Source organism: Diprion similis, chromosome 14 (genome assembly GCF_021155765.1).
Source record: "Diprion similis isolate iyDipSimi1 chromosome 14, iyDipSimi1.1, whole genome shotgun sequence".
NCBI classification, from domain to species: domain Eukaryota; kingdom Metazoa; phylum Arthropoda; class Insecta; order Hymenoptera; family Diprionidae; genus Diprion; species Diprion similis.
In genome coordinates, this window is record NC_060118.1 from 13,481,928 (window position 1) to 13,503,812 (window position 21,885).

The 21,885-nt window shown below is 43.8% G+C and overlaps 1 protein-coding gene across 2 annotated transcripts; it reads left to right on the forward strand.

Annotated features, from left to right (window-relative positions):
• The first annotated feature begins 686 nt into the window (after positions 1-686).
• LOC124415024 (semaphorin-1A) lies at positions 687-20,562 on the forward strand. 2 transcript variants are annotated; one of them, XM_046896264.1, is made up of 10 exons: positions 687-1,179; positions 3,509-3,987; positions 15,657-15,753; positions 16,385-16,794; positions 16,906-16,994; positions 17,329-17,470; positions 17,656-18,004; positions 18,104-18,720; positions 18,844-19,054; positions 19,156-20,562. In XM_046896264.1, the coding sequence occupies exons 2-10, from the start codon at positions 3,864-3,866 to the stop codon at positions 19,427-19,429; spliced, it is 2,313 nt and encodes a 770-aa protein (XP_046752220.1). In that variant the 5' UTR covers positions 687-1,179; positions 3,509-3,863; the 3' UTR covers positions 19,430-20,562. The 2 variants fall into 2 exon arrangements, with proteins under 2 accessions (XP_046752220.1, XP_046752221.1); XM_046896265.1 differs by having other exon boundaries at positions 19,159-20,562.
• The last annotated feature ends 1,323 nt before the right edge of the window (positions 20,563-21,885 follow it).

Consider the following 21,885-nt stretch of genomic DNA (forward strand, 5'->3'; position numbering starts at 1 on the left):
TATTAAAATAATATGGTGACGTTTTAAGTATAAACATGCAAACTGGAGTATAATTAACTTGCTATACCATAACTGACTTTAAGTTTATAATATATATATATATATATATATTATGTATATACATACTATAAATATCGTTCTTGTATAATACTGTACGAAGGAATGAAGCATACTTGAATAAACTATACTGAGAAGAGAAGAATGATGTACGACGGGTACGTATCTCGTTGATTATCCAACATGTTGGTAAACGCGAAAAGATACTCTATAAGAAACAGTATTCTAAAATCATGCCAATTTTCTTGGTTACAGATTTGAATATTGGCGCCTCCGCGGCACAACTAGTTCACCGTTTCCCAGGAAGATGGCGTTACGCTCGTTGCGCACGAAGCGTCGAGGAACATCGTCAATGCGCAGAATCAAGTCAAAGGGCTTTCGCCCTACGTCCGTTAGATAGCGCGGGCCCCGAGGCACATCCGCAGAATCAAAAAAGACAGCTGGGAAATGTAACATCACGCATCGATTTGGTCGGCAGCCCTTCTAGCGTCTGATAAGTTCCTCCGTTCTGTCCGTCTCCCCAACCCGCGGCATTTGTTTATAATTAAATAGTGACTGATAAGAAACGTCGGGTAGGGTATTCGGTATATCGTGATAGTGCGGACGTGGTTCGAGGTTTCTTCTTATTATAACTCGGGGTGAGAAAAGACGAGTGTACAAAGGTGGTCAGAGACCCGGGGGCTGAAGCGATATACTCGTTTATTGGTCATGCCGTTCCTCTCGTGACAGCAGCGGCAGCCCCTCACCCCTTACCGATCCACCACGGTTCGTCGACCATTCCGGCGACCCCCGTCCTCCTCTCCCCCCTCCCCCTTCCATCATCCCTCCCTCCCTCCCTGCCCCGACTGACCCCCTCGTCGTCGTCGGGTCGCGGTTTTCTTCCCAACCCCCGGTTTACTACGACACGATGTGATTCACGTCTTGTGGAATTTTTCGTCGAAGAGAGGAAGGAAGGGCTTCGTCGTTTGCACGTTCCTCCACGCAGTGAATAAGGGGGAGTGAAAGAGTGAGAGAGAGAGAGAGAGAGAGAGAGCGAGAGAAAGAGAGAAAAAGAAAGAAAGAAAGAGTGACTCGCCCTTGGATGTTTTTGTTACGACCCTTGGATATCTCTGCTGCATTGCGGTAAGTCTGATACTATTTCCCGTTTTCACCCTACGCCTATATCTATCTATATATATATATATATATATATATATATACATGTCGTTGTTCCGTTTCTCATCCTTTCTCTATCTTTCGTTTAATCCGCGTCTGGTTATGTTCGTCCCCCCCCCCCCCCCCCCCCGCCCCTCGTTACCCCGTATTATCGCTGTAGATCTGAAATTCGTGAAAAAATCGAATGACGAGCGGTCCGTCGCGTCGGCTGCATGCCTTGAAACGGGGGCGAATCTCGAGTCGCGACAGAGAGAAGGAAACATTGACCCGAGGAACGGAGAAGAGCACGAGAGTCGCGATGCGATGTCATGTCACATCGGAGACGCGGATCTATGCGGGTCGCATTCTATAAACGCTATTAAGGCATCGCGTCGTCGTCGTCGTCATGCAGGCGGTGATACTTAATTCTTTCTTTGTCAGAATCGTCGTCAGTAATTTACGCGTGTAGTGCGTGACTGCTTATGAGGAAAGGAAGCGGAGACGCGTCGAGGAGGGAGGTGAAGATAGAGGAAAAGGGAGATAGAGAGAGAGGGGGAGAGAAAGGATCATCGTTGCCGAGAGGAAGCGAGAGATAGATAATAGACGGCGGCGGATGGAGAGAACGGAGATCCTCCGGCCTTCCGGCAGCCTCTACCTACTACACCTTATATCTTCTATATAGCCTTTGTTGGCACATATAGTCTCTCTTTCTCGTCGTATGTATGTACAATTTTTCTCTCCGTGAAATACCCGCATCGATTTTGCCAAGAGACCGCGGAGATAGAGCAAGAGAGAGAGAGAGAGAGAGAGAAAAGCGTTTATTCGCCCTGGGACAAGTAGTCCCTTTAGGCGGTGTATGTATGACATACATATAAACATGAAATCTTTTTACGTATAGACTACAACAGAATGAATGTAAAAATTAAAATTAAACTTTGAAAAGGATTACAAAAAAAAAAGAAGAAGAAGATAGACACACAGAGAGAGAGAGAGAGAGAGAGAGATGCTGGCGCCTGGAGGGATGAGAATTAATACAGTTATACGTAAACTACGTAAATGACAAATTTATTTAACGCGCGGGGAAAAGTCGTGGAGAAAAGAGGTGAATAATGAGAGAGCGTTCGATGAACCCGGCGCGCGAGTTAAAAGTACAAAGATTTGCAAGATTCACGTGATTCACGACGAGGAGGAGGACGCCGAGTCGATTCGCTCCTCCTCGACCAGCTGCGGCAGTTTCTGTTTCTCCCTCTCGCTCTCCTTCCCCTCTCGCCTCGTTCATTGCTGCAGTGTTATACGTATACGCATGGCGAAACGTAACGCGAATTCTGCATAGCTTGTTGTTCGCACAGACTCGACGAAGAAGAAGATACGGTGTTGAATTTAATCTCGATAAGTTAATCTCGACTTTGAAGAACTGTTTACCCCACCGATTCTTGTTTACCGTCACTCTGTCGCCGGTCTCGATATGATGGATGTATTTACGTACCCGCAGTATCACAGTCATATAGAGTTTATCACTTCGTTTCTGACTCTTACCCTCGTTGGAACTCGCGAATTACCGCGAGTTTAACGAAGTTCGCCAAGTTCTGGCGAATCGCGTGTCCGACAATAAAAGCGTTAAACAGCTCGAGATCGAAGTCGCATCGTGTTGAAGAAGCCAGTCACGTTATCGCAACGATTCATGCCGAGGAAAAAGCGATTTTGGAACTATTTGAAATTCAATAAATTGTGACAAAACAAAAGATACTTCTATTCTGCGATATTAGTTCCTTAAAGATCGTTGTAAAGATAAAAAAATAGCGATTTTTTACTTTCAATATTTCGCTACGATAACGTAATTTGCTAACTCCGATCTCGTCAATTCGCTGTGCAACCCCGTGCAGGAACGTAAGAAAAAAAAGGTTTTTCACACCTTTGAAATAACTGAACAAGTCGAGTTAACAAAATCTGATTTTGTCGTTGCTGCATAAACAGTTTGCTAAAAATTATAAGTAATCTTAAATTTGCGAATCGTTGCATTGCCGTTACAAACTTCAGCCTGACAGACAGTTAAGCTATAGTAAATACACAAACACAAGCGATAGTATATACTATACATACACAGCATATATACTTTACTGCATCAGTGACGTTGATCATCGGTATAAGGCAGAGCCAATGAGGATAAATGGAAATTGAGATCTAGTCCAGCGTCTTTTCATTGGTAGATCAAAGGCGCCCTCCCCCCTTCCCCCTTCCCATCCCCTACCTCTCCATCATCACAAAATAAATCTACTACGGCATCGCGTGACGGTTTTCTTTCCAAATGTGATTCCAGGTCGCCGAGACTGCGGCAGCGGCGTCTGGCTCTGGCTCTGGCTCTCTTCGTCCTTAGTCGTTAGTCATCATCGAGGACAGAGAGGCGATACGGCGGCGATAGAAGGAAACCGCGCCGTTCGTCGTCGGGATCAGCATGTCCGGGTCGGGGACGATCTTTATGCCGCGATATTTCGCGAGTGCGTGTCGATTTTAACCCTCCGCGGGTAAAAGTGGCGAGTGATAGTGTGCAGTGTGACCCCCTTACGTTGTTGCACGCGACGCATTCCGCTGCTCTGTGTTTACACACGTACGATCGCCGAAGCGGTAGACAACAGATTCCTGCGTGTCCTTCAGGATTCCCAACGAGAAGAGCTATGACGACCTGCAGCCCTGCAACCCTCGCCCTACACCTGGCCGTGGTACTCGCGGTCGCAATGCCTGGCCTTTCTCTGGCCGCGTGGCAGGAGAATGTCAGGCCCAAGATGTACGTCCAGCTTGGTAAGTCCTTTTTGATGAATTTATGGTCTTGAACCAAGCATTGATTTATTAAACATTTTACGTGCTAGCGAATTCTTACAAATTTGTTTCACAATGAACTGTGCTCTCTGGTCAAAGTAGAAAATATTTTTCATTCGTTGTGGATATGAGAAGAAACTGGATAAATAATGATTCTCGTATAACTGGACACTCTGGGTAACGTTGCTTTAACGATACACACGTGTTTTTAGAAAGAATTTTAAGTATACTGATATTGTGCAAAACCAACTACTTGTTCTAGTTGTTATAAAATTTGGCTGATGCAGTCTCGTTGCGGTAACGTTACCAACTTGAGTCTCATACTCGATAGTTTTTTCGTCATTTCGACGGCACTACCACGTGTTTACGTGTAACGATTACGTGTAGACGAACCGTGTATCAAACTTTGTCAATAACGGACGTGCGAATGTTCGAGCTCCGATTTTCGCAAACTTCGTACAGCGAAGGACGACGATATTATTATTGCACACGCCTACAGTCGTGCCGTACAATAATTATTTCACGTATGTGCACCACCGTGCATAGAAATTCAGTCACGCTCTCCCATGATTGATTTTTCTTTCCTGCATGAAACCGTAATTTCTCTCGTCGTTTCGTTGCTCGTCAGGAAAGGAAGAGAACACAGACTCCATAGTTTTTGCATCGTATTATATACAATTAGAGAGAAAGAGATAGAGGGATAGAGAATTAAACCGCTCGCGAAAGGAAATGCGGATTTACTTTGATTTGGTAAAATTTTATTATACAAATTTTCGCGGAGAAGACAGAGCGCGATCGTGCGTGTTTAAATATCTTGTATATCTCTTTCAACGAACAACTCGCGTAATATTATCTCCTAAGCGCTCGCATCTACACTGCAAGGTTTCCTCTCGCGACAAGTTCAAGGCATGTGACGAAGGCCTCTGATTTCCTGTTGCGACAAGCCTGATTAATTGCGGATGCAGGGTAATCGATATTCTAAAATTGGACACCGCAACGAGAGAAAGGGAAAACGTGATTACAGACAGCGCGGAGAATAGAGCTTGAATTTATATATACAGTTCAATGGTTTATTATTACGTCCGCACGAGAGAATGTCGCCGGTGAAGCGATACACAGATGTATATACATATATATATACCTTAAGACACTGTCAACATTGGTTTTATAAAGAAAAGATAATAAAAAAAAAAAAAAAATAACAAGTAAAAGAAGGAGCCAAGAAGAATGTCATTACGCTTACCGACACTCGGGCCAAAATTAAGCCGAACTAATTCCGTCGGATATAAGATAGTCGAGCAGCTAGCTTGAAGCATAGAAGCGATAGACAAAAAGCCGTTGCGACGGGGTGCAGGACGTGTGTAACGTTCTTCGTTCTCCGTTCGTTCGGAGTCGTCGAGCGGAATACAAAAGTCTCTCGAAAAGGGGGGCGATCGGTCGCGAAACCTAATTTCGAGAAGGCGCGTAAGACGCATTTTTAAACTTTCTCTCCCCCTCCTTGCACCCAATTGTATCTCCTTATAGATCCTTTCCGCTTCCCACGTGCACGACGCCATCTCTCGATAAGTCGGTGGGTATGCAGGTCGACGAACGAACGAAGGGATGGACGGGGTTGAACGAGAACAGGGGGATGGGGTCTCCGCGACCCCCGCGACCCCCGCGACCCCCGCGACCCCCGCAACGCGAGACTCCATGCACGAGGGTAGTCGACGGTCTCCGAGAACACCCGAACTCCACCACCACCACCACCACCACCACGTGGTCCTGCCCGCGAGGGTCGATCAATACCATACAGAGAGAGGACCGACTCGCGATCGTCGCAGGACCACCAAGACTCGCGGGGATACAATGCAGGGTGAAATTTTCGGGTCCAATCGCTCGGAGGGGTGGAGGGGTGTTGAGGTGCCTCTCTCTTTACAGATCCGATGATCGTTGAATCGGACTTCTGCGGTATTTTATAATCATATTGCTCACGGCGCACGCGTCAATCACTATATTTTATTATCGTAATATTGGTACACCTTTCTTCCTCGTCCTTACTGAGGAGGACGTTACGTAATACAATGCTGCAACCCTTTGCCCTTCGTCGATAACTCTTTGCGTTACATTGTACATGTATACGTGTGACAATGTGCGTGCGTTTGAAGTACACGTCATGCCTGTACATACAATTGCGTGCACAGCTGAGGCAGGAGTGGCAGGAGTAGGTGGAGGTGGAGGTGGAGGTGGAGGTGGAGGTGGAGACGTCACTCGTACACTCGGTCACCTCGAGGAGAGGGACGAGGAGGTTATCGTCAATGAGCACGTGGCACGGCCCTTTGGGCTGGACGCTCGTTTGCACCCTGTTCTTTCACTACTCTTTACAAATCGGGCAGAGTCCGGCGCACTTTGACCTACGTACACTCCTTGACCTCTCGGATTTGGCTCGAAATTTTTTTTACACGATTATTCTCAGTTTGAAAAGCACTAACTACTTTTTTTTTTTTTTTTTTTCACAAGATTCATTCGACACGGTTCGAATTATATATAATTTTTCAAAACCCTCTTATTGATCGACAGAATGTAGAAATCAAAAAAAAAAATATTCCTGAAACATCGTGTTCTGTCGGGGAGCTTTTTTTTTCTACTGTTTTCAAGCTTTTACTGGTAAAAAGAAAAGAACCGTTGAAAAAATTATAAGTGGGAGTCATACTGTATATATCGATGCTGATACATTTTCATATTTTGTATTGGATTTTTGAAAATTTTTTACATTTTTCGGAACCATTTTACTTATCGGCAAAATGAAGAGGGGGGAACAAAAGAAAAAAAAATGTGCCACGAAAAATTTTGAAAAAATTTGCAACAATCTGGTGTGAAATATGAAAGCGTTTCAGCAACCGTTCGTAGTAAAACGATTCCCGCTTGTAAGTTTTTTTTTTTTTTTTTTTTTTTGTCAATGTAGGCTTGGACCTTTAATCGGGAAATGTTAATTTTACGAATTATTTTAAACAATGCCTTAACTTTCGTGTAATGTAAGTCGTTAATATAATTTAGACTCGACGAATTCTCTACCCTCGATCTTATCCTAAGTAATATAAACGCTATTAACCCTCAATTTTCTCATCATATTCTCATCTTTCTAAAATTGTATTATGTACAGCATAACTTTGACTTGTTATTATTGTGTGTTCAATACGTTGATGATCCAACAACGTTGATCCTTATTCAATATTTCGTGCGAAATTCTACACTCCGCACAAATTATAGGATGTTTTTTTACGGCGTTGTTGTTGTTGTTGTTGTTGTTGTTGTTTTTATTTGTTATTTGTTATTTTTATACATCTTTTCTGCGCACTTCCAAGGGTTGATCCGGCATTACGTTATTACCTACAGTTTTACGACAAAGTATACTCCTCCGCGAATGGTCCGCGTAGCGGCTTCGCGTCGTTCTTACCAAGAAAATAATGGACGTCGTCGGTCGTTGGATGAAGGAAGGAAGGACGTGGTGTAACGGAGGGACGACGCTGGCTCATTAGGAGCTCTAACGACCCGCGCGAGTGCAACCGACCCTCTATATACACATATATATATATATATACCTATACGTATATACCTTGTACGTGCAGCCGCGTTGAATCAGCACCGACTACCCTCGTAGCTTTCGCTCTGCGTTCGTCGTCTAACCAACCCGGGCCGATAGGACGCGATATATCCGATCCGATCCCCGAAGCTCCCTGTAATCTGAAAGTCAAATTTCCTCGCGCCGGCCGCGACGTTCGAAGGTTTGGATGTGTACCACCCTGTATGGGGTGGGGGTGGAGCTCGAAATAACGTAAGACCGAAAAATCGGTTGGTTGGTTTAAAACCAGAAATTTTTCAGACACGAATTTTAAAGCTTATATACATGTATAGACGACCGATATACGCTATTTGACGTAAGGTCATTGACCTACCAACGTTTCACTCTAATTTGGTCGGATGTTCTGGACTTTAGATTACTTTTTTTCGTAATTCGTAAACTCGTAATGCTAGTCATTATCAAGATCATCTCGTTTTATCGGACGATCGTCCGTGTGTTATCGAAGAAAAAAAAAATATCGCAATGAAATGGGCAATATATTTTTAACAACATTTAAACGCTACATCTTTTTTCCCCCGAATAGGTTCAATTCATTCAAGACATTATTATACGTTAAATTGTTATCACCATTCTGGTACGCACCCTTGTGTCACTTCACAAGTTTAACGCCATCTATTAGCCGCGACTGGTCACGTTGGAAAGAATAAATGTGTTCACGACGTCTTGCAACCTTTCGCTATTTTGTCCACTCTGTCTTATTGAATTTTCGGATTTCGACCTCTTGAGTCTTTGGTCTTTGGAGTTATTGATAAATCGGGTTCGTAAATTTTCGAAAACGGCACGAGACTGATATCTAAAAAGTCTATTTTTTTTTTTTTGACTCTTCAATATTTTCCTCTTCGTAATCTTACCTATTCTGATAAAAAGAAAAAAAAAGTCGGCATAAATTTTATTTATAGAATTTGCGTTCTCAATTTTTATTTTTATGGCATTTTTATACCCCCCTCCTCCCCCAATATATACATCCATATGTATGGAATGCCGTAAAGCGGTGTCGAGATGTCGCGAGCAATAAAATAGATAACTTCATTGAAAATGCAATTACGACCGCGTGTCACGACAATCACATATATAAACCTGAGTATTTCGTCTTCTGGTATACCCATACAGTAATAAAGTGTCCACTATCACCATATGTAGGGGTAGTATATTAGTATATGTATATACATATATTTTTTTTTTTTTTATATTCTGTTACACAATTAATCCACGTAACCCGCGAATAATTTATTTATATATATGAGGAATGATGCGGGTAAATTGGCAGGGTAGCTCCACACACACACACCTGGAAAATGTGGAAAACCTGGAAATGTTAAGAGATTTTTGATTTGGTCATGAAAAAAAACTAACTGAAAATGTCACTTTTCTATCGTGGGAATTAGAAATGATTTTCTCGATGTAATACTAGTCGACTTTTTTTTTTCATCGATAAAACAAACAAATTGGCTCAAATTGACTTTATTTTTTTACGTTTTACACATTTTTAGTAACTTTTACTAGAACCGGGAAAATGTCAGGTAAAAAACTAGACTTACGTCCTGGAAAAACCTGGAAATGTCATGGAATTTTTTTTTTTTTTTTCCCCAAAAAATTTGTGGCTACCCTGATTTTTTTCGAACTAGACACGTGCTTGTTTCTCCTCATAATCGTCCCGTTTTAAATTCGCGATATGCGTGCACACGCAGCTTGCAAAGCCCTTAACCAGAGACGAATACGCTGCACCTGTCGTTCCTCGTATTTACATATATTACGAGGATATCAGGTGGAAGGAAAGGAAGTCGGGGTTGATGTAAGTTATATATATATGTGTATATACATACCTATGCAGCAGCAGCAGCGTAGATACGCGAAGGGTGCAGGGTGCTTTGGAGGAACGCGCCGCACGCGCGGTTTGTCAGCGGAAAACGACGGTTGTACGTGTAGAATTGTGGGTAACTTGTACGTACTACGTTCCCGGATAATCCCAAGATCGTCTATAGTATATGGGTCATTCCACGTCAACTTAGCAGCCCATGTACGTCTGAACCACGATTTTCGAATTCGATTCTAATCGTTTTTAGTAGTGTGAGATTCTTGTCAACTCAAAATGGTCTCGGGAATTTTTTCTGATTTTTCTCAGCCACTCGTGAAGTTTATACAAAATTCCATAATCATACATGAAAACGTCGTTTTTTTTTTTTTTCCTTCTTCAAAATATTCACACCGATTATGTGATTCAAAATGTGATTTTTGATAAATATTATTATTATTAAATCTCGTTCCATTTTCTTTCAGAAAAATAGTAATAATGGAATAAAGAAAAATTGTTAAATTTTCACGGTTTTACAGTATGGCGTTTCACCTTGATAGAATTTTTTGCATTCTTGTCTCTTCTTGTAACATTGTACGTACATCGTCGTTATAATGACGTAAGGCAAGAAAAATTTTGTCGCCTATATTAACGGGGGGAAAAAAATAGTACATGCGTAATAATTTTCGCGGATTTGATTCGTCATTGGATTCGGCATCGCGTCATAATGTTTTGCGAATTGCTAGTTCTGGTTATTTCGTATATAGCCATAGTGGTGGATGCGGTTTGGCTAATTTCAATTTCATGTCAGATGGTTACCGAGCACTGCACTTATACTTCGACTTTCACGCAGAGCGGTTTCATATTCAACGAAATATATAATTAACATTTTCACCCCGCGTGCAATATTAGCTATCCTCTAGGGGCAATCTCATGACGAGGATTTTTTTTTTCTCTCTCAGACTGGCCTAGCTTTTTTCCATTTCTATTATCCTCGGAAGCGTGTATATATGTATATGTATATATATGTATGTAGGGCATATATGCAGGAAAGACGTGGACCCCCCACCCTCACCCACACGGCGTCGTCCTCGACCTTAGAGGAATTCAATATCTGCTGAAAACGCCAAACGAGATTCTCTCTCTATCAAATTTTTTCTACACCCTTGTGGATGTCTTTACTCTTTATTGTATAGTATTATTTGTATTTCGAATTTTAAGGATCAAAATTATAATTATATAATAGATGCCGGTTGATCCTGTAATGTTTTATTCACGATCAGAATTTTCTTACGAGTTTAATTCTTTGAATCACATATTATTGGGCTGAGTCAACGTTTATAACAAGATATTATTCTAAGGTTTTCAACGTCGCTGATTACGAATCTGATTTCAAATTTTGAAAATTCTAGATGATGGATCAATGCGGTGGACGAAAATTTCAAATTTGATCGAAGGAGGTTAGAAAATTCTATGCAAGGATTTTTGGAGTCGCCGATTGGATTCACCATGCTGAATTTTCGAAATCTGATTTCGGATTCGTAATCAGCGACCCCAAAAACACTTGGACAGAGTTTTTTCTCCATATTCGATCAAATTTGAAATTTTCATACGTCATATTGAAGCCGCCAACTTGAATTTTTCAAATCTGATTTCATATTCGTAATCTATGATTGTAAAAACTTATAATTTATTATCTTGCCGTACAAGTTTGACTATGCAATCTGCATGTATGATATACATCGAATCCATCCCACCTACCACTGCAAATGGCTATAGAAACGGGTTACAGAGTATACAGGGTGTCCCAGCTCCAAATGACCAAACTGATAGCGGTTATAAAGGAAGTCGAACTGAGTAAATTATCTCAAAGAACATGTGGTCTTGAAAGTCGTGTTCGCGAGATACGACCGGTTAAAAAAGTCCCGCTAAGCGCCGGCATGTAGGCAACCGAGCACACTGAGCGCCGGCACGCAGGCAACCGAGTACACAGCAGGCAGAAGTTAGCGGTCTGCGCGCTTGACTACTAATACCAAAAATAACGCTTTCAAATTCATGAATTTAAAGCGAAAACACTCTTGACATTGAATTTCTGCCAAACCCAACAACGGGGACGTGCGATGGAAATAGTCTTATCATTTATCCACGTTGAGCTGTGTACTCGGTTGCCTAAATACTGGCGCTAAGTGTGCTCGGTTGCCTACATGCCGGCGCTTAGCGTGACTTTTTCAACCGATCGTATCTCGCGAACGCGACTTTGGAGACCACATATTCTTTGGGTTAATTTACTCAGTTCGGCCTTCTCTACAACCCCTATCAGTTTGGTCTTTCGGAGCTGAGACACGCTGTATAATGCATATACCTGGCAGTATACCTGGGCAAATTTCTGCCCACAGGAATTAGGGGGCAACAGACAAATGGAAAGGGAAGGGAAGGGAAGGGAAGGGAAGGAAACCGCGTCCTCTGTCAGATTATGCGCCGCTAATTGTCAGCGACGAATTCCCCCGCGCGTGGTGTACGTGCAATACGTACGTGGTACGTGCTGCATGCCGGGGAGGATGTGCAGCCTCGCAGCCGTGTCTCGCATACGCAATTTTGCACACTGGGGGGCTGCTCACCCTCGCTCACCCTCGCTCACCCGCTCGTCTCGTTACTACGGCACTGCGGAATTGCCGCACGGTATCGTACACCATGCCTTCATCGTCCAGCGGCGGCTTGCGGATTGCGTAGGCGTCGCTGTTGGTACACTCTGCGCGCGCTTTGATCCCTCGTCTAGGGTTTAGACACCCCGGCGCGGTGGCGGAGAAATGTGTATTCGGTATGTATATACATGTATATACACGTATAATTCGCAAATTCACTTATACGGGGTTTTAGTTGTTGGACAGGGCTTACGATTAGGTGGTGGGTATGGTCTTATTGTGTGTATAAATGTCACGCAAACACACGCACACACGGGAATAGCAGAATTTCATATTATACTCGATTTTTATTTTATTCTTCTGCGAAATAGAGTTGGTATCTAGGTACATGTATTACTGCAGGGTTCGTACGCAAGGGTGAAAGGTGGAAAACTGGGAAAAACTCAGGGAATTTCTTACGGCAGGGAAAAGAGTCTGGGAATTTCGGAAATAAGACTGGAATTTTTATTCCCTACGAAGAAATGAACTCGTTTTTATACAAAGCGTTATCGATCTTGAGTCTAAAGAAAAAAAGGACAAACAAACAAAAATAAGAAAATTGTACTTAAAATTTTGATTCGTCGCATTGTTTATTACTTACGAATAAGTATCAAATATTCTTTCGTATTTTTCTTACGCAAAATTGCAAATTGCTAATCGATTAAGTCAGAGAGTAAGTTAGTTACCAGAGGTAATATTGATGGTACTAGTATTAATGTGTTGAGAAAATAAATTGTCAACAATCAGTGGCATATAATATTTATTTAAAGGTTTATAAATACTGGAAAAATCCTATTTTCAGGCTGGTATACATAGAAAGAAAATTCAGGAAATTTCAGATTTCAAAAAGCGTTCGAACCCTGTTATAATATAAAAACTCACAATACACAGATCATCTTTCACTCACTCATTCTCTTTCCCGCGATGCATCGCTGCACCTGTCCTGAACCGGTGCTACGGTTTCTCCATATAATTCAAGTAAATGTAAGTTAAGATGCTCAAAAATAATGTCAAGTGTTGAAAGTTGAAAAAAAAAAAAAAAAACAGGCACCTCTTAATATTAAGAGCTCAAACATTTGCAGAATATTTTTTTTCGTCATCTCGAACGACATTTTCACGGTGATTAACGACAAAAAAATAGTAATTTTTTGGCTCACCCTAATATGTATATATAGATCTATAGATGTATCGATTATCTCCGTCGATCGTAACGACGTCGGCACAAGAATTGAGGCAATTAACGACACAACGCTTTATTGTATCGTGCAATTTGACGACGTTTTTCTCATGTGGTGAGAAAGCCGAGAATTGGACAAACAAGCCTCCGCGACGGCAGCTGCACAGCAACGGCAGATGATCCGCGTTACACCGGGGAGAGCGCACGCTGTGACGTCTATATACGTACACCTACACCTACATCCACCATAACTAGCCCTGCGGTGGTGCAGCGGAGCTTTGGGAACGGCATAAACGACAATGGCATACGTAGATAGCCGCGTGTTATTGATCCCCCCGAGCCTCGCCGTCCTCGACGTTGCTGATACCGTCCACCCTGACGAGGACTGCTGCTGCTGATGCTGATGCTGATGCTGATGCTGATGCTGATGCTCAGGACGACGAGAGCCGACCCCGTGTTATATGGGGACGGTTTGAACCGTAGACCAGTAATTACACGGAGGCGCGAGAAACATGCTATGCGAGGATCGGGGAAGAGGAGGGCGGGAAGACCGAGACGGAGATCCGAGGGGAGGAGGAAGTGGAGGATCGGGGCCAACCCACGACCACGACGATGGTCCCTTAATGCTGCAGCGCTACCAATCGCTTCGACCTAGTCTTGCGCGTATTTATACTGTAGGTATCAATATCATCTGCGCACCTGCGGTACGATAGATACCAATCATCCACTGTACATAATCGTTTTAAGGATCACAGGATCCTATTATATACGGATTTTGCGGAAAGAGCCTCGTTAGCGCATTGCAGTTGCGTGTTAATCGGTTTAGGATAGAATGTATGAATGTATTTATACTAGGGTGTGCTAAAGAAAAGGATTTTTCGTATCCGTATTTGCACATGTCGAACGATGAAAGGGTGACATCCAACACCCACGAGTGTGATTTAATAAGCTCGCGACAACCGGGCAACAGGTAAATCGCACAGGTAAACTATCGCGCAAGCTCGTTTATTCCTACGGTGTAGTTCAAACGTCGTATTATGTAGGCGTCTCGGTTCGAGGGTCGAATCTCGAGGTTCACACTTTGTAGTCAACTATTACGAAGAAATTGCGAAAAGAGGAGAAAATGCGAAGAAAGTGAAGCGCGATACTTGGGTGGAATTGATCGTGAAGTTATCGGTCAAGTTTGAATTTTTTCTCACGTTTGAAAGACAAAAAGAAGGGAAAAAATTCCGAATTTGTAAAGTTCCGAAAACGCTAAATTCCAAATTTTTTTCCTCGTGAAACTTATTGTAAAGAAATCAAACTTTGAGGAAACATCAAAGTAGGGAATGGTACGAAAGCCGAGGCTCAAAGTTCCAGAAGTCCGAAGTTCCGAGAGGGCGCAATTTCGACAAGTCAAAGTTCAGAAAGTGCGAAAATGTCAAAATTTAAAACATCGGAGTTGCGAATGAGCTAAGGTCTAAGGCTCGGTGGAATTTTACCACTTTGATCTTTCTTTGTTTTGGATTTTCGATATTTTTACGTTCGGAATCTTGGTCATTTTGATTTTCGGTTTTTCTCATTTTTTACACCCACTCGTTGAGTGAACTACGCTGTATGAGTATATTTCAATTTTCCGAATCTTACTCTATCGAAACTTTATGTTTCGAAACTTAACTCTATTGTAACTTGAATTTTGGAACCTTGAGTCGTCGGCTTTCCCACCATTCTCGAAACTTTGTTGTTTCGTCAAAGTTTGATTTCGTTACTTCGAATCTCGCCGACAAAATAATTCGGAATTACGTACTTTCGGATCTGCAACTTCGCCCAGAAAAACAAACAAAACTGCAGCGGTATAATCGTATAATCGATTAAATCTATATATATATACATATATATGATTATATATTATATATTATATTTCTCTTTACAATGGATATATCACAAGCGTGTGCCCGCATATATAGATCATACGCCCTGCGTCCGTATTGTACATCTTCGGTGACTTTTATTAACGCGCAGCCCCGACTAACCATGTACAAGTGGTGAACAGATGTGCGGAACGCCATGCAGTAGCAGGAACAGCAGCAACAGCGTCGAGAGCTATCCCCGTCTCTCAAAATTCGTTTTGTGTACGTACGAACGTTGTACAAACAATGAAAACTCTTCCCGCAGCTCACCGTGCACCGTTCTCGTCGCCATGCGTTAACTACGACTTTTCGCTGTAAAGAAAAATACATTCTCACGTGCAATAAGTAGCATTGTTCATAGATTTGTTACGTCAGATATATCTATATTATGCACGTACAATGATCACAACAATGATCGATAGGTAATCGATGTTGTTCCGTTTCATCTTTCCGATCTAAATATTTATTTTCCTGTGCTTGCGTTTTTCAGGAGCCGAGGATGTCTTCAGGTTCACAGGGAACGAGACGCACACGGATTACTTCCGGCTTGTTTTACGAGACGGGAATTACCTTCTCGTCGGAGGACGGTAAGAAAATAAAGCTGACGTTGTATCTGAATATCCAAGTGACCAAACTGATAGGGGTTATAGAGGAGGTCGAACTGAGTAAATTATCCCAAAGAACATGCAGTCTTCGAAATCGCGTTCGCGAGATATGACCGGTTAAAAAAGTCCTGCTAAGCGCCGGCATGTAGGCAACCGAGCACACTAAGCGCCGGCACGCAGGCAACCGAGTACACAGCAGGCAGAGGTTAGCGGTCTTGTTGATGCGCGCTTGACTACTAATACGAAACATAACGCTTTCAAGTTCACGAATTTAAAGCGAAAACACTCTTGACATTGAATTTCCGCCAAACCTAACCCTCGTTGTGATGGAAATAGCCTTACCATTTATCCACGTTGAGCTGTGTACTCTGTTGCCTAAATACCGGCGCTTAGTGTGCTCGGTTGCCTACATACCGGCGCTTAGCGGGACTTTGTCAATCGGTCGTATCTCGCGAACGCGACTTTGGAGACCACATGTTCTTTGGGATAATTTACTCAGTTCGACCTCCTCTACTTGGAGGTGGGACACCCTGTTCACATACCTAAATACCTACCTGTAACAATAGTCGGGGTGGTATAAATAACGTGTTGTCAATTCCTTGTCGCCTCGTAGAAATCTGGTTCACAATTTGAGCCTGACGGATCTGACCGAGCAGCAACGTCTTTCGTGGTACTCGCCGGATACGGACATAAAGATGTGCGTCGTAAAGGGCAAGGACGAGGAGACGTGCCAGAACTACGTGAGGATTCTCGCCCAGACGGGACCCAGTACCCTACTTGTCTGCGCTACGAACGCCTTTAAGCCAGTGTGCAGAGATTACCTGGTTCACCCCGGCAACTACACTGTAGTAAAGGAGCGACCCGGTCAAGCGGTTTGCCCCTACGACCCCCAGCATAACAGCACCTTCGTATACGTCGACGGTGAACTTTACACGGGGACCGTAGCCGACTTTTCGGGGATGGACCCGATTATTTATCGCGAACCCCTTCAGACCGAACAGTACGACTCCATGAGTCTGAATGGTAAGTTTTTCAGGCATTGCTTTTTTCTCTCTCCTTTGCACCATTTGCAATCTCTGTATGTAACGCTTATCGTGTCTGATACCAGAATTTTTTCATTTCTTTTCCCTTCAGCGCCGAACTTCGTGAGCTCTATGACCCAGGGGGACTTTGTGTATTTCTTTTTTCGCGAGACGGCCGTCGAGTACATCAACTGCGGCAAGGTAATCGTCGCGATACCGTTCACAAGTATCCCTTTTATCGATCTCGTGGCTACGAAGACGTTTCTCAAACGATTTGAGCACCGCCCGAAGACACTTCTCTCAGCTTTCATCTCTTCGAGGCTCTTCAATTTATATTTAAAAAAAATTTCTATTGGATCCCTTGAGTTCCATCGTTTCTTTCAAATTCATGTTCAATTAGAGAAAAAAAAAGCATACAAAAACTGAGTCATGGCAATTATTGTATAAACAATTTATTATTCGGGTATTGCAAATAGTCAATACACACTTTTTTCACTATATATATGTTATGTTGTGATGTTCGTCGGATTCACAGGCCGTATATTCTCGCGTTGCGAGAGTCTGCAAGTACGATCGTGGAGGGCCACATCGTTTTCGAAATCGTTGGACCTCGTTTCTCAAGTCACGACTCAACTGCTCCGTTACCGGCGATTTTCCATTCTATTTCAACGAGATTCGTGAGTATACAGAACGTTTATTAGGTCACGGAATGGGTGAACTTCTGAGACTGGATTATACCCTGTAAAAATATCCAAAACTAAGTTTCCTTAACGATAATCTCATTCTAGCTAGATTCAATCCACCTCAATATCACCCGCTCTTCTTCTAACACGACTAATTCTAATCATCGCTATCCCTGCAGAGTCGACGACGGAACTGATATCCGGCCAGTACGGTGGTGTCTCGGCACAGCTTATATACGGGACGTTCACCACGCCGGTGAACAGCATAAGCGGCTCAGCAGTCTGCGCATTTTCCCTGCAAGACATAGCTGACACCTTTGAGGGTAACTTCAAGGAGCAAAGTGCCCTGAATTCCAACTGGCTTCCGGTACAGAGTGCCAAAGTACCCGACCCAAGGCCTGGCCAGTGTGTGAATGACTCCAGGACGCTGCCAGACCTCACCTTGAACTTCATCAAGAGTCATTCCCTGATGGACGAATCCGTGCCGAGTTTCTTCGGCCAGCCTATCGTCATAAGGACGAGCTTTCAGTGCGTTTTATAACTTGCCAATAAAAAAATCCACCTCACTTGTTTCAGGGATCAGAGGACGAGGTGTCATACTCACTGCTTTATTGTGTCTCGTTTCAGTTACCGTTTCACGCAAATAGCGGTAGATCCGCAAGTAAAAACGCCCGGTGGAAAGACGTACGATGTATTGTTTATCGGTACGGACAACGGGAAAGTGATAAAGGCGGTGAACGCTGACTCGGCGGACAGTCATCAGCGAGCGAGTCCCGTTGTTATCGAGGAGATCCAGGCCTTCCCTGCCTCAGTTCCTGTCCGTGGTATAAAAGTGGTCCGTGCATCGCAGGCTGGCGATGGGCTCGAGGATGGGCGTCTGGTCGTCATTGCGGATGGGCAAGTCCAGGCGCTGAGGCTGCACCGCTGCTACAGCGACAGGATATTGTCCTGCGGCGAGTGCGTTGCTCTTCAGGATCCCTACTGCGCGTGGGACAAGATCGAGGGTAAATGTCGCGCTCTCGTTGGTCCTGCGGCTACCGACGCGACGAGGTTCCTCCAGAGCGTTGCCAGCGGAATACACGCCTCGTGCCCGCCTAGCAAAAGCTTGAATAAAGACGCTGGGAGCGTCGGCGCGATATCGGCAAACCAGAACAAATTCCCGCAAGACTCAATGATACCGAACAAGGAAAGCCAGGGGGGAGAGATCATCAACATAATGCAGGACGAGGAGCAACAGAATTCGGGTGAGCGAAGCGATTGGTTCGGTGACTATATTGTAGTTGCTGTTAACAATCTTTTCCACCCAGAGAAAATGAGTGTTGCTGTTAGGTTGAATTGGACACTATTTTGTAATCTATTTTCCTCAGGTCCTGCGGTCTCCGCGGCAGATTCTCCACCGCCGCAATACTCCGTCGAGACGCTGGTTATGGCTGTGGTTGCCGGTGCGCTCGCAGCACTTCTGGTGGGATTTGTTGCGGGTTATCTTTGCGGTAGAAAGTGTCGAAAAGACGAAGATGACAATCTGCCCTATCCGGATACGGAGTATGAGTACTTCGAGCAGCGACAAACCGTGAACAGGTATTACGAACCTGCGAAATGCGGCCGAGTTTGGGTGGTCAAAGAAAGAACTGCGCCGATCATGTAACGTGTAATATCTAACAGAAAATCACGCTTTTCAGCAGGTTAGCACCAGAGCCAAAGCTTCTGCCGCAAGAGGAGGTGACGTACGCGGAACCAGTCCTTGTACCGCAACCGCCTAAGCTTCACTCACCGAAGGGAACGATGCGAAAGCCACCGCCGACCCCGGCAGAGACGCTCTTCCAGTTCCCGGACGCATACGGGTTCCGGGGTCCGAGGGACAACTTCGGAACGCTCCGGTCTCACCAGGGTGACGCGTATCGTCGTACGGACGGTTTCGCGACGACGCGAAGCGTCAAGAAGGTTTATCTCTGAGAAATGAGCGAGGAGGGAGGAGGGGGCCGTCACCGAAGTCTCGGGCGGCCGGCGCGGAACCGGCACACCGGGGCACCGGGTAGAAGTCGCGCCGCGTCGGGAGGAGGCCAGTCAACGCGGGAACTCGCGGGTCCAAGGGCGCTCGAGTCGCCCTCGCCACCGTCGAGCGTCTCGTCGAGCTCGCCCTCCCCCCCTTCCTCCTCGCCATCGCCAACACTGGTCACGATACCGATGGGTGGTGTCGGGGGCCCGGGTGGCGTTCCACTCGGTGGTGCGTCGACGCCGCCGCCCCCGCCACCTCGTACACCCCCGTGCAGTTTCATATACCGATCATAGTCTCCGTCGGTTATTTACGACGTCACTCGTATAATAAGGTCCTAGCGACCGTTAAATGATGTGGTAAGGCGTTCGAGGCCTTGGCGCGTTCGGCCGAAATTAAAGTGAAGGTATGGCCGCGTGAGGTATAAAGAGAATATAGTAAAGAGGATCACGTGAACGATGATATTTTCCGATATTAACGGAGAAATTTGATTACGATGATATGGGTTGAAGTAATTTCATTCGTCTACGACGAGAAATACTTGTATACATTGCTAACAATAATAGGGATAGGAACGCGCTTATGGACTGGACGCTGTTAGTGTAGCGCGCGAGCATGTTCATTGATGGTGGTTACCAATGTTCCCGCAAGTAACCTCAAATCAAATAGGGTTTAGCTTGTATCAATAAAAATGCCTGATGTTTTTCTCTCCGATATCCATTTCCAAAGACTATGGATAATAATTGCGTAATTACCGTTGGACGGAGCGTGAGAGCTGCTTCCATGGAGAATGTCCATCTCCCCCCCGCCCCTCCCCTCTTCCCGCATCCGCGTTGCCATTTCAAATGTGAGATAGCGAGGGGTGAAGTCGCCGCATACTTGTGAATGTACATACACAGTTATAATGTACGTACCTGACACACAATGTATTGCATAACGAAGCAAAGATGGAAAAATTGTTTTATTAGAAATCTGACTGAACAAGCAGCGCATGATTTGTTGTTTAACGAAGAGTTCAATCGGTCGTTGTCGGAGTGGAAAAGTGAGACCGTATACTATTTGAGCCTGGGGAAAAGACACAGTGGGAGGGGGGGGAAGAGTAAATTCTGTTCGTCTGTCCCTAGCCCGGTGGTGTATCGTGACATCTATCTTAAAGTGCTTCTTATTTCGGTGTGTTTAGAAGTATAACGCGTATGTGATATATAATATTGTATATTGACGAGATGTTTTCTAGGCGATGGATCAACGGGTTTCAGAGACTTTACTTGGGATGACTCTGTACTATGTATAAAAAGACGTTTCACCTCTACCGGTCGATTTTGGGTTTCCTTGTTCAAGCCAGACCAAGCGTTATATATGAGCCACTCCTCGTTCTGAGTCGAAATTCAAATCTCATTTCAATTTTTCAACTTCTTTCGCCATCAATCAAAAATAATGGGGGAATCGTAGAGCGGTAGAATAGTTGAAAAACGAAAATTAGAATGTGAATACACTGATTTTACTTTATTTCGTAATATTGGGATCGCGTGCATGTTCACAAGGCTTACGTTTATATTAAAAAGAACCGTGACGAAGAGAACGGCAAACGGTTGAATTCAAAGAACGAGAAGCAAAATGAAAATTTCGACTCGGTATCCGACTTCCGTTGATTCCACGAAATACGTTTGATCGTTGTTCGAATTTCGCACGGTCTGTGAATATGTAAACTTGAGGTGAGCCTGGTTAGGTGCGACAGGGTGCAAAATTGAGTGAAGACGAGGCGAGGACTATTGGAATACTTACGTAATTTTTTTTCTTTTTCTTTTTTTTTCAAGAAACAGATGTAAAAAGAAAAACAGAAAAAAATGGGAAAAAGGAAGAGAAAAAAAAGATTGGAGTAGTTGTTAATTGATCAAAATCAGACCGAGGCCTTTCGGTTCCCCGAAGGAAAGGTCAAAACACAAAGACTGAATGTGAAAGATCGGCTGGCTTGGCGAGCGAGCAAGCCTCTCGTTATTCGTTCGTCGTTCTCTCGCGGCGTTTGTGCGAGTATATAACAGACTTTATAATATAACTTTTATTATTTACCGACAGTACAAATTTTTCATCGTGTTAATACTCGCTGTAATTAGGTTTTTGTTTGTAAAAAGAAAACTTGAAAAAGAAAAAAAAACGAAAAATTGATGAAAAAAAAACCTCGCCAATCCAAACTATACATATAATACATATATGTATGTGGACGACGGTCGTGTTTGTATGTAGATGACATTTCAACTATACGGACGAATCCATTTGACCGGCGTCACTGATTATACTCAATTACTTACCGACGACTGTATACTAAACTGCTGAAAGACTATGCGGATTTTTCGCGATTCTTATAAACGCTGCCATTTGATATTCTCTCGTCTTATTTATTTACGTTACGTATACTTGT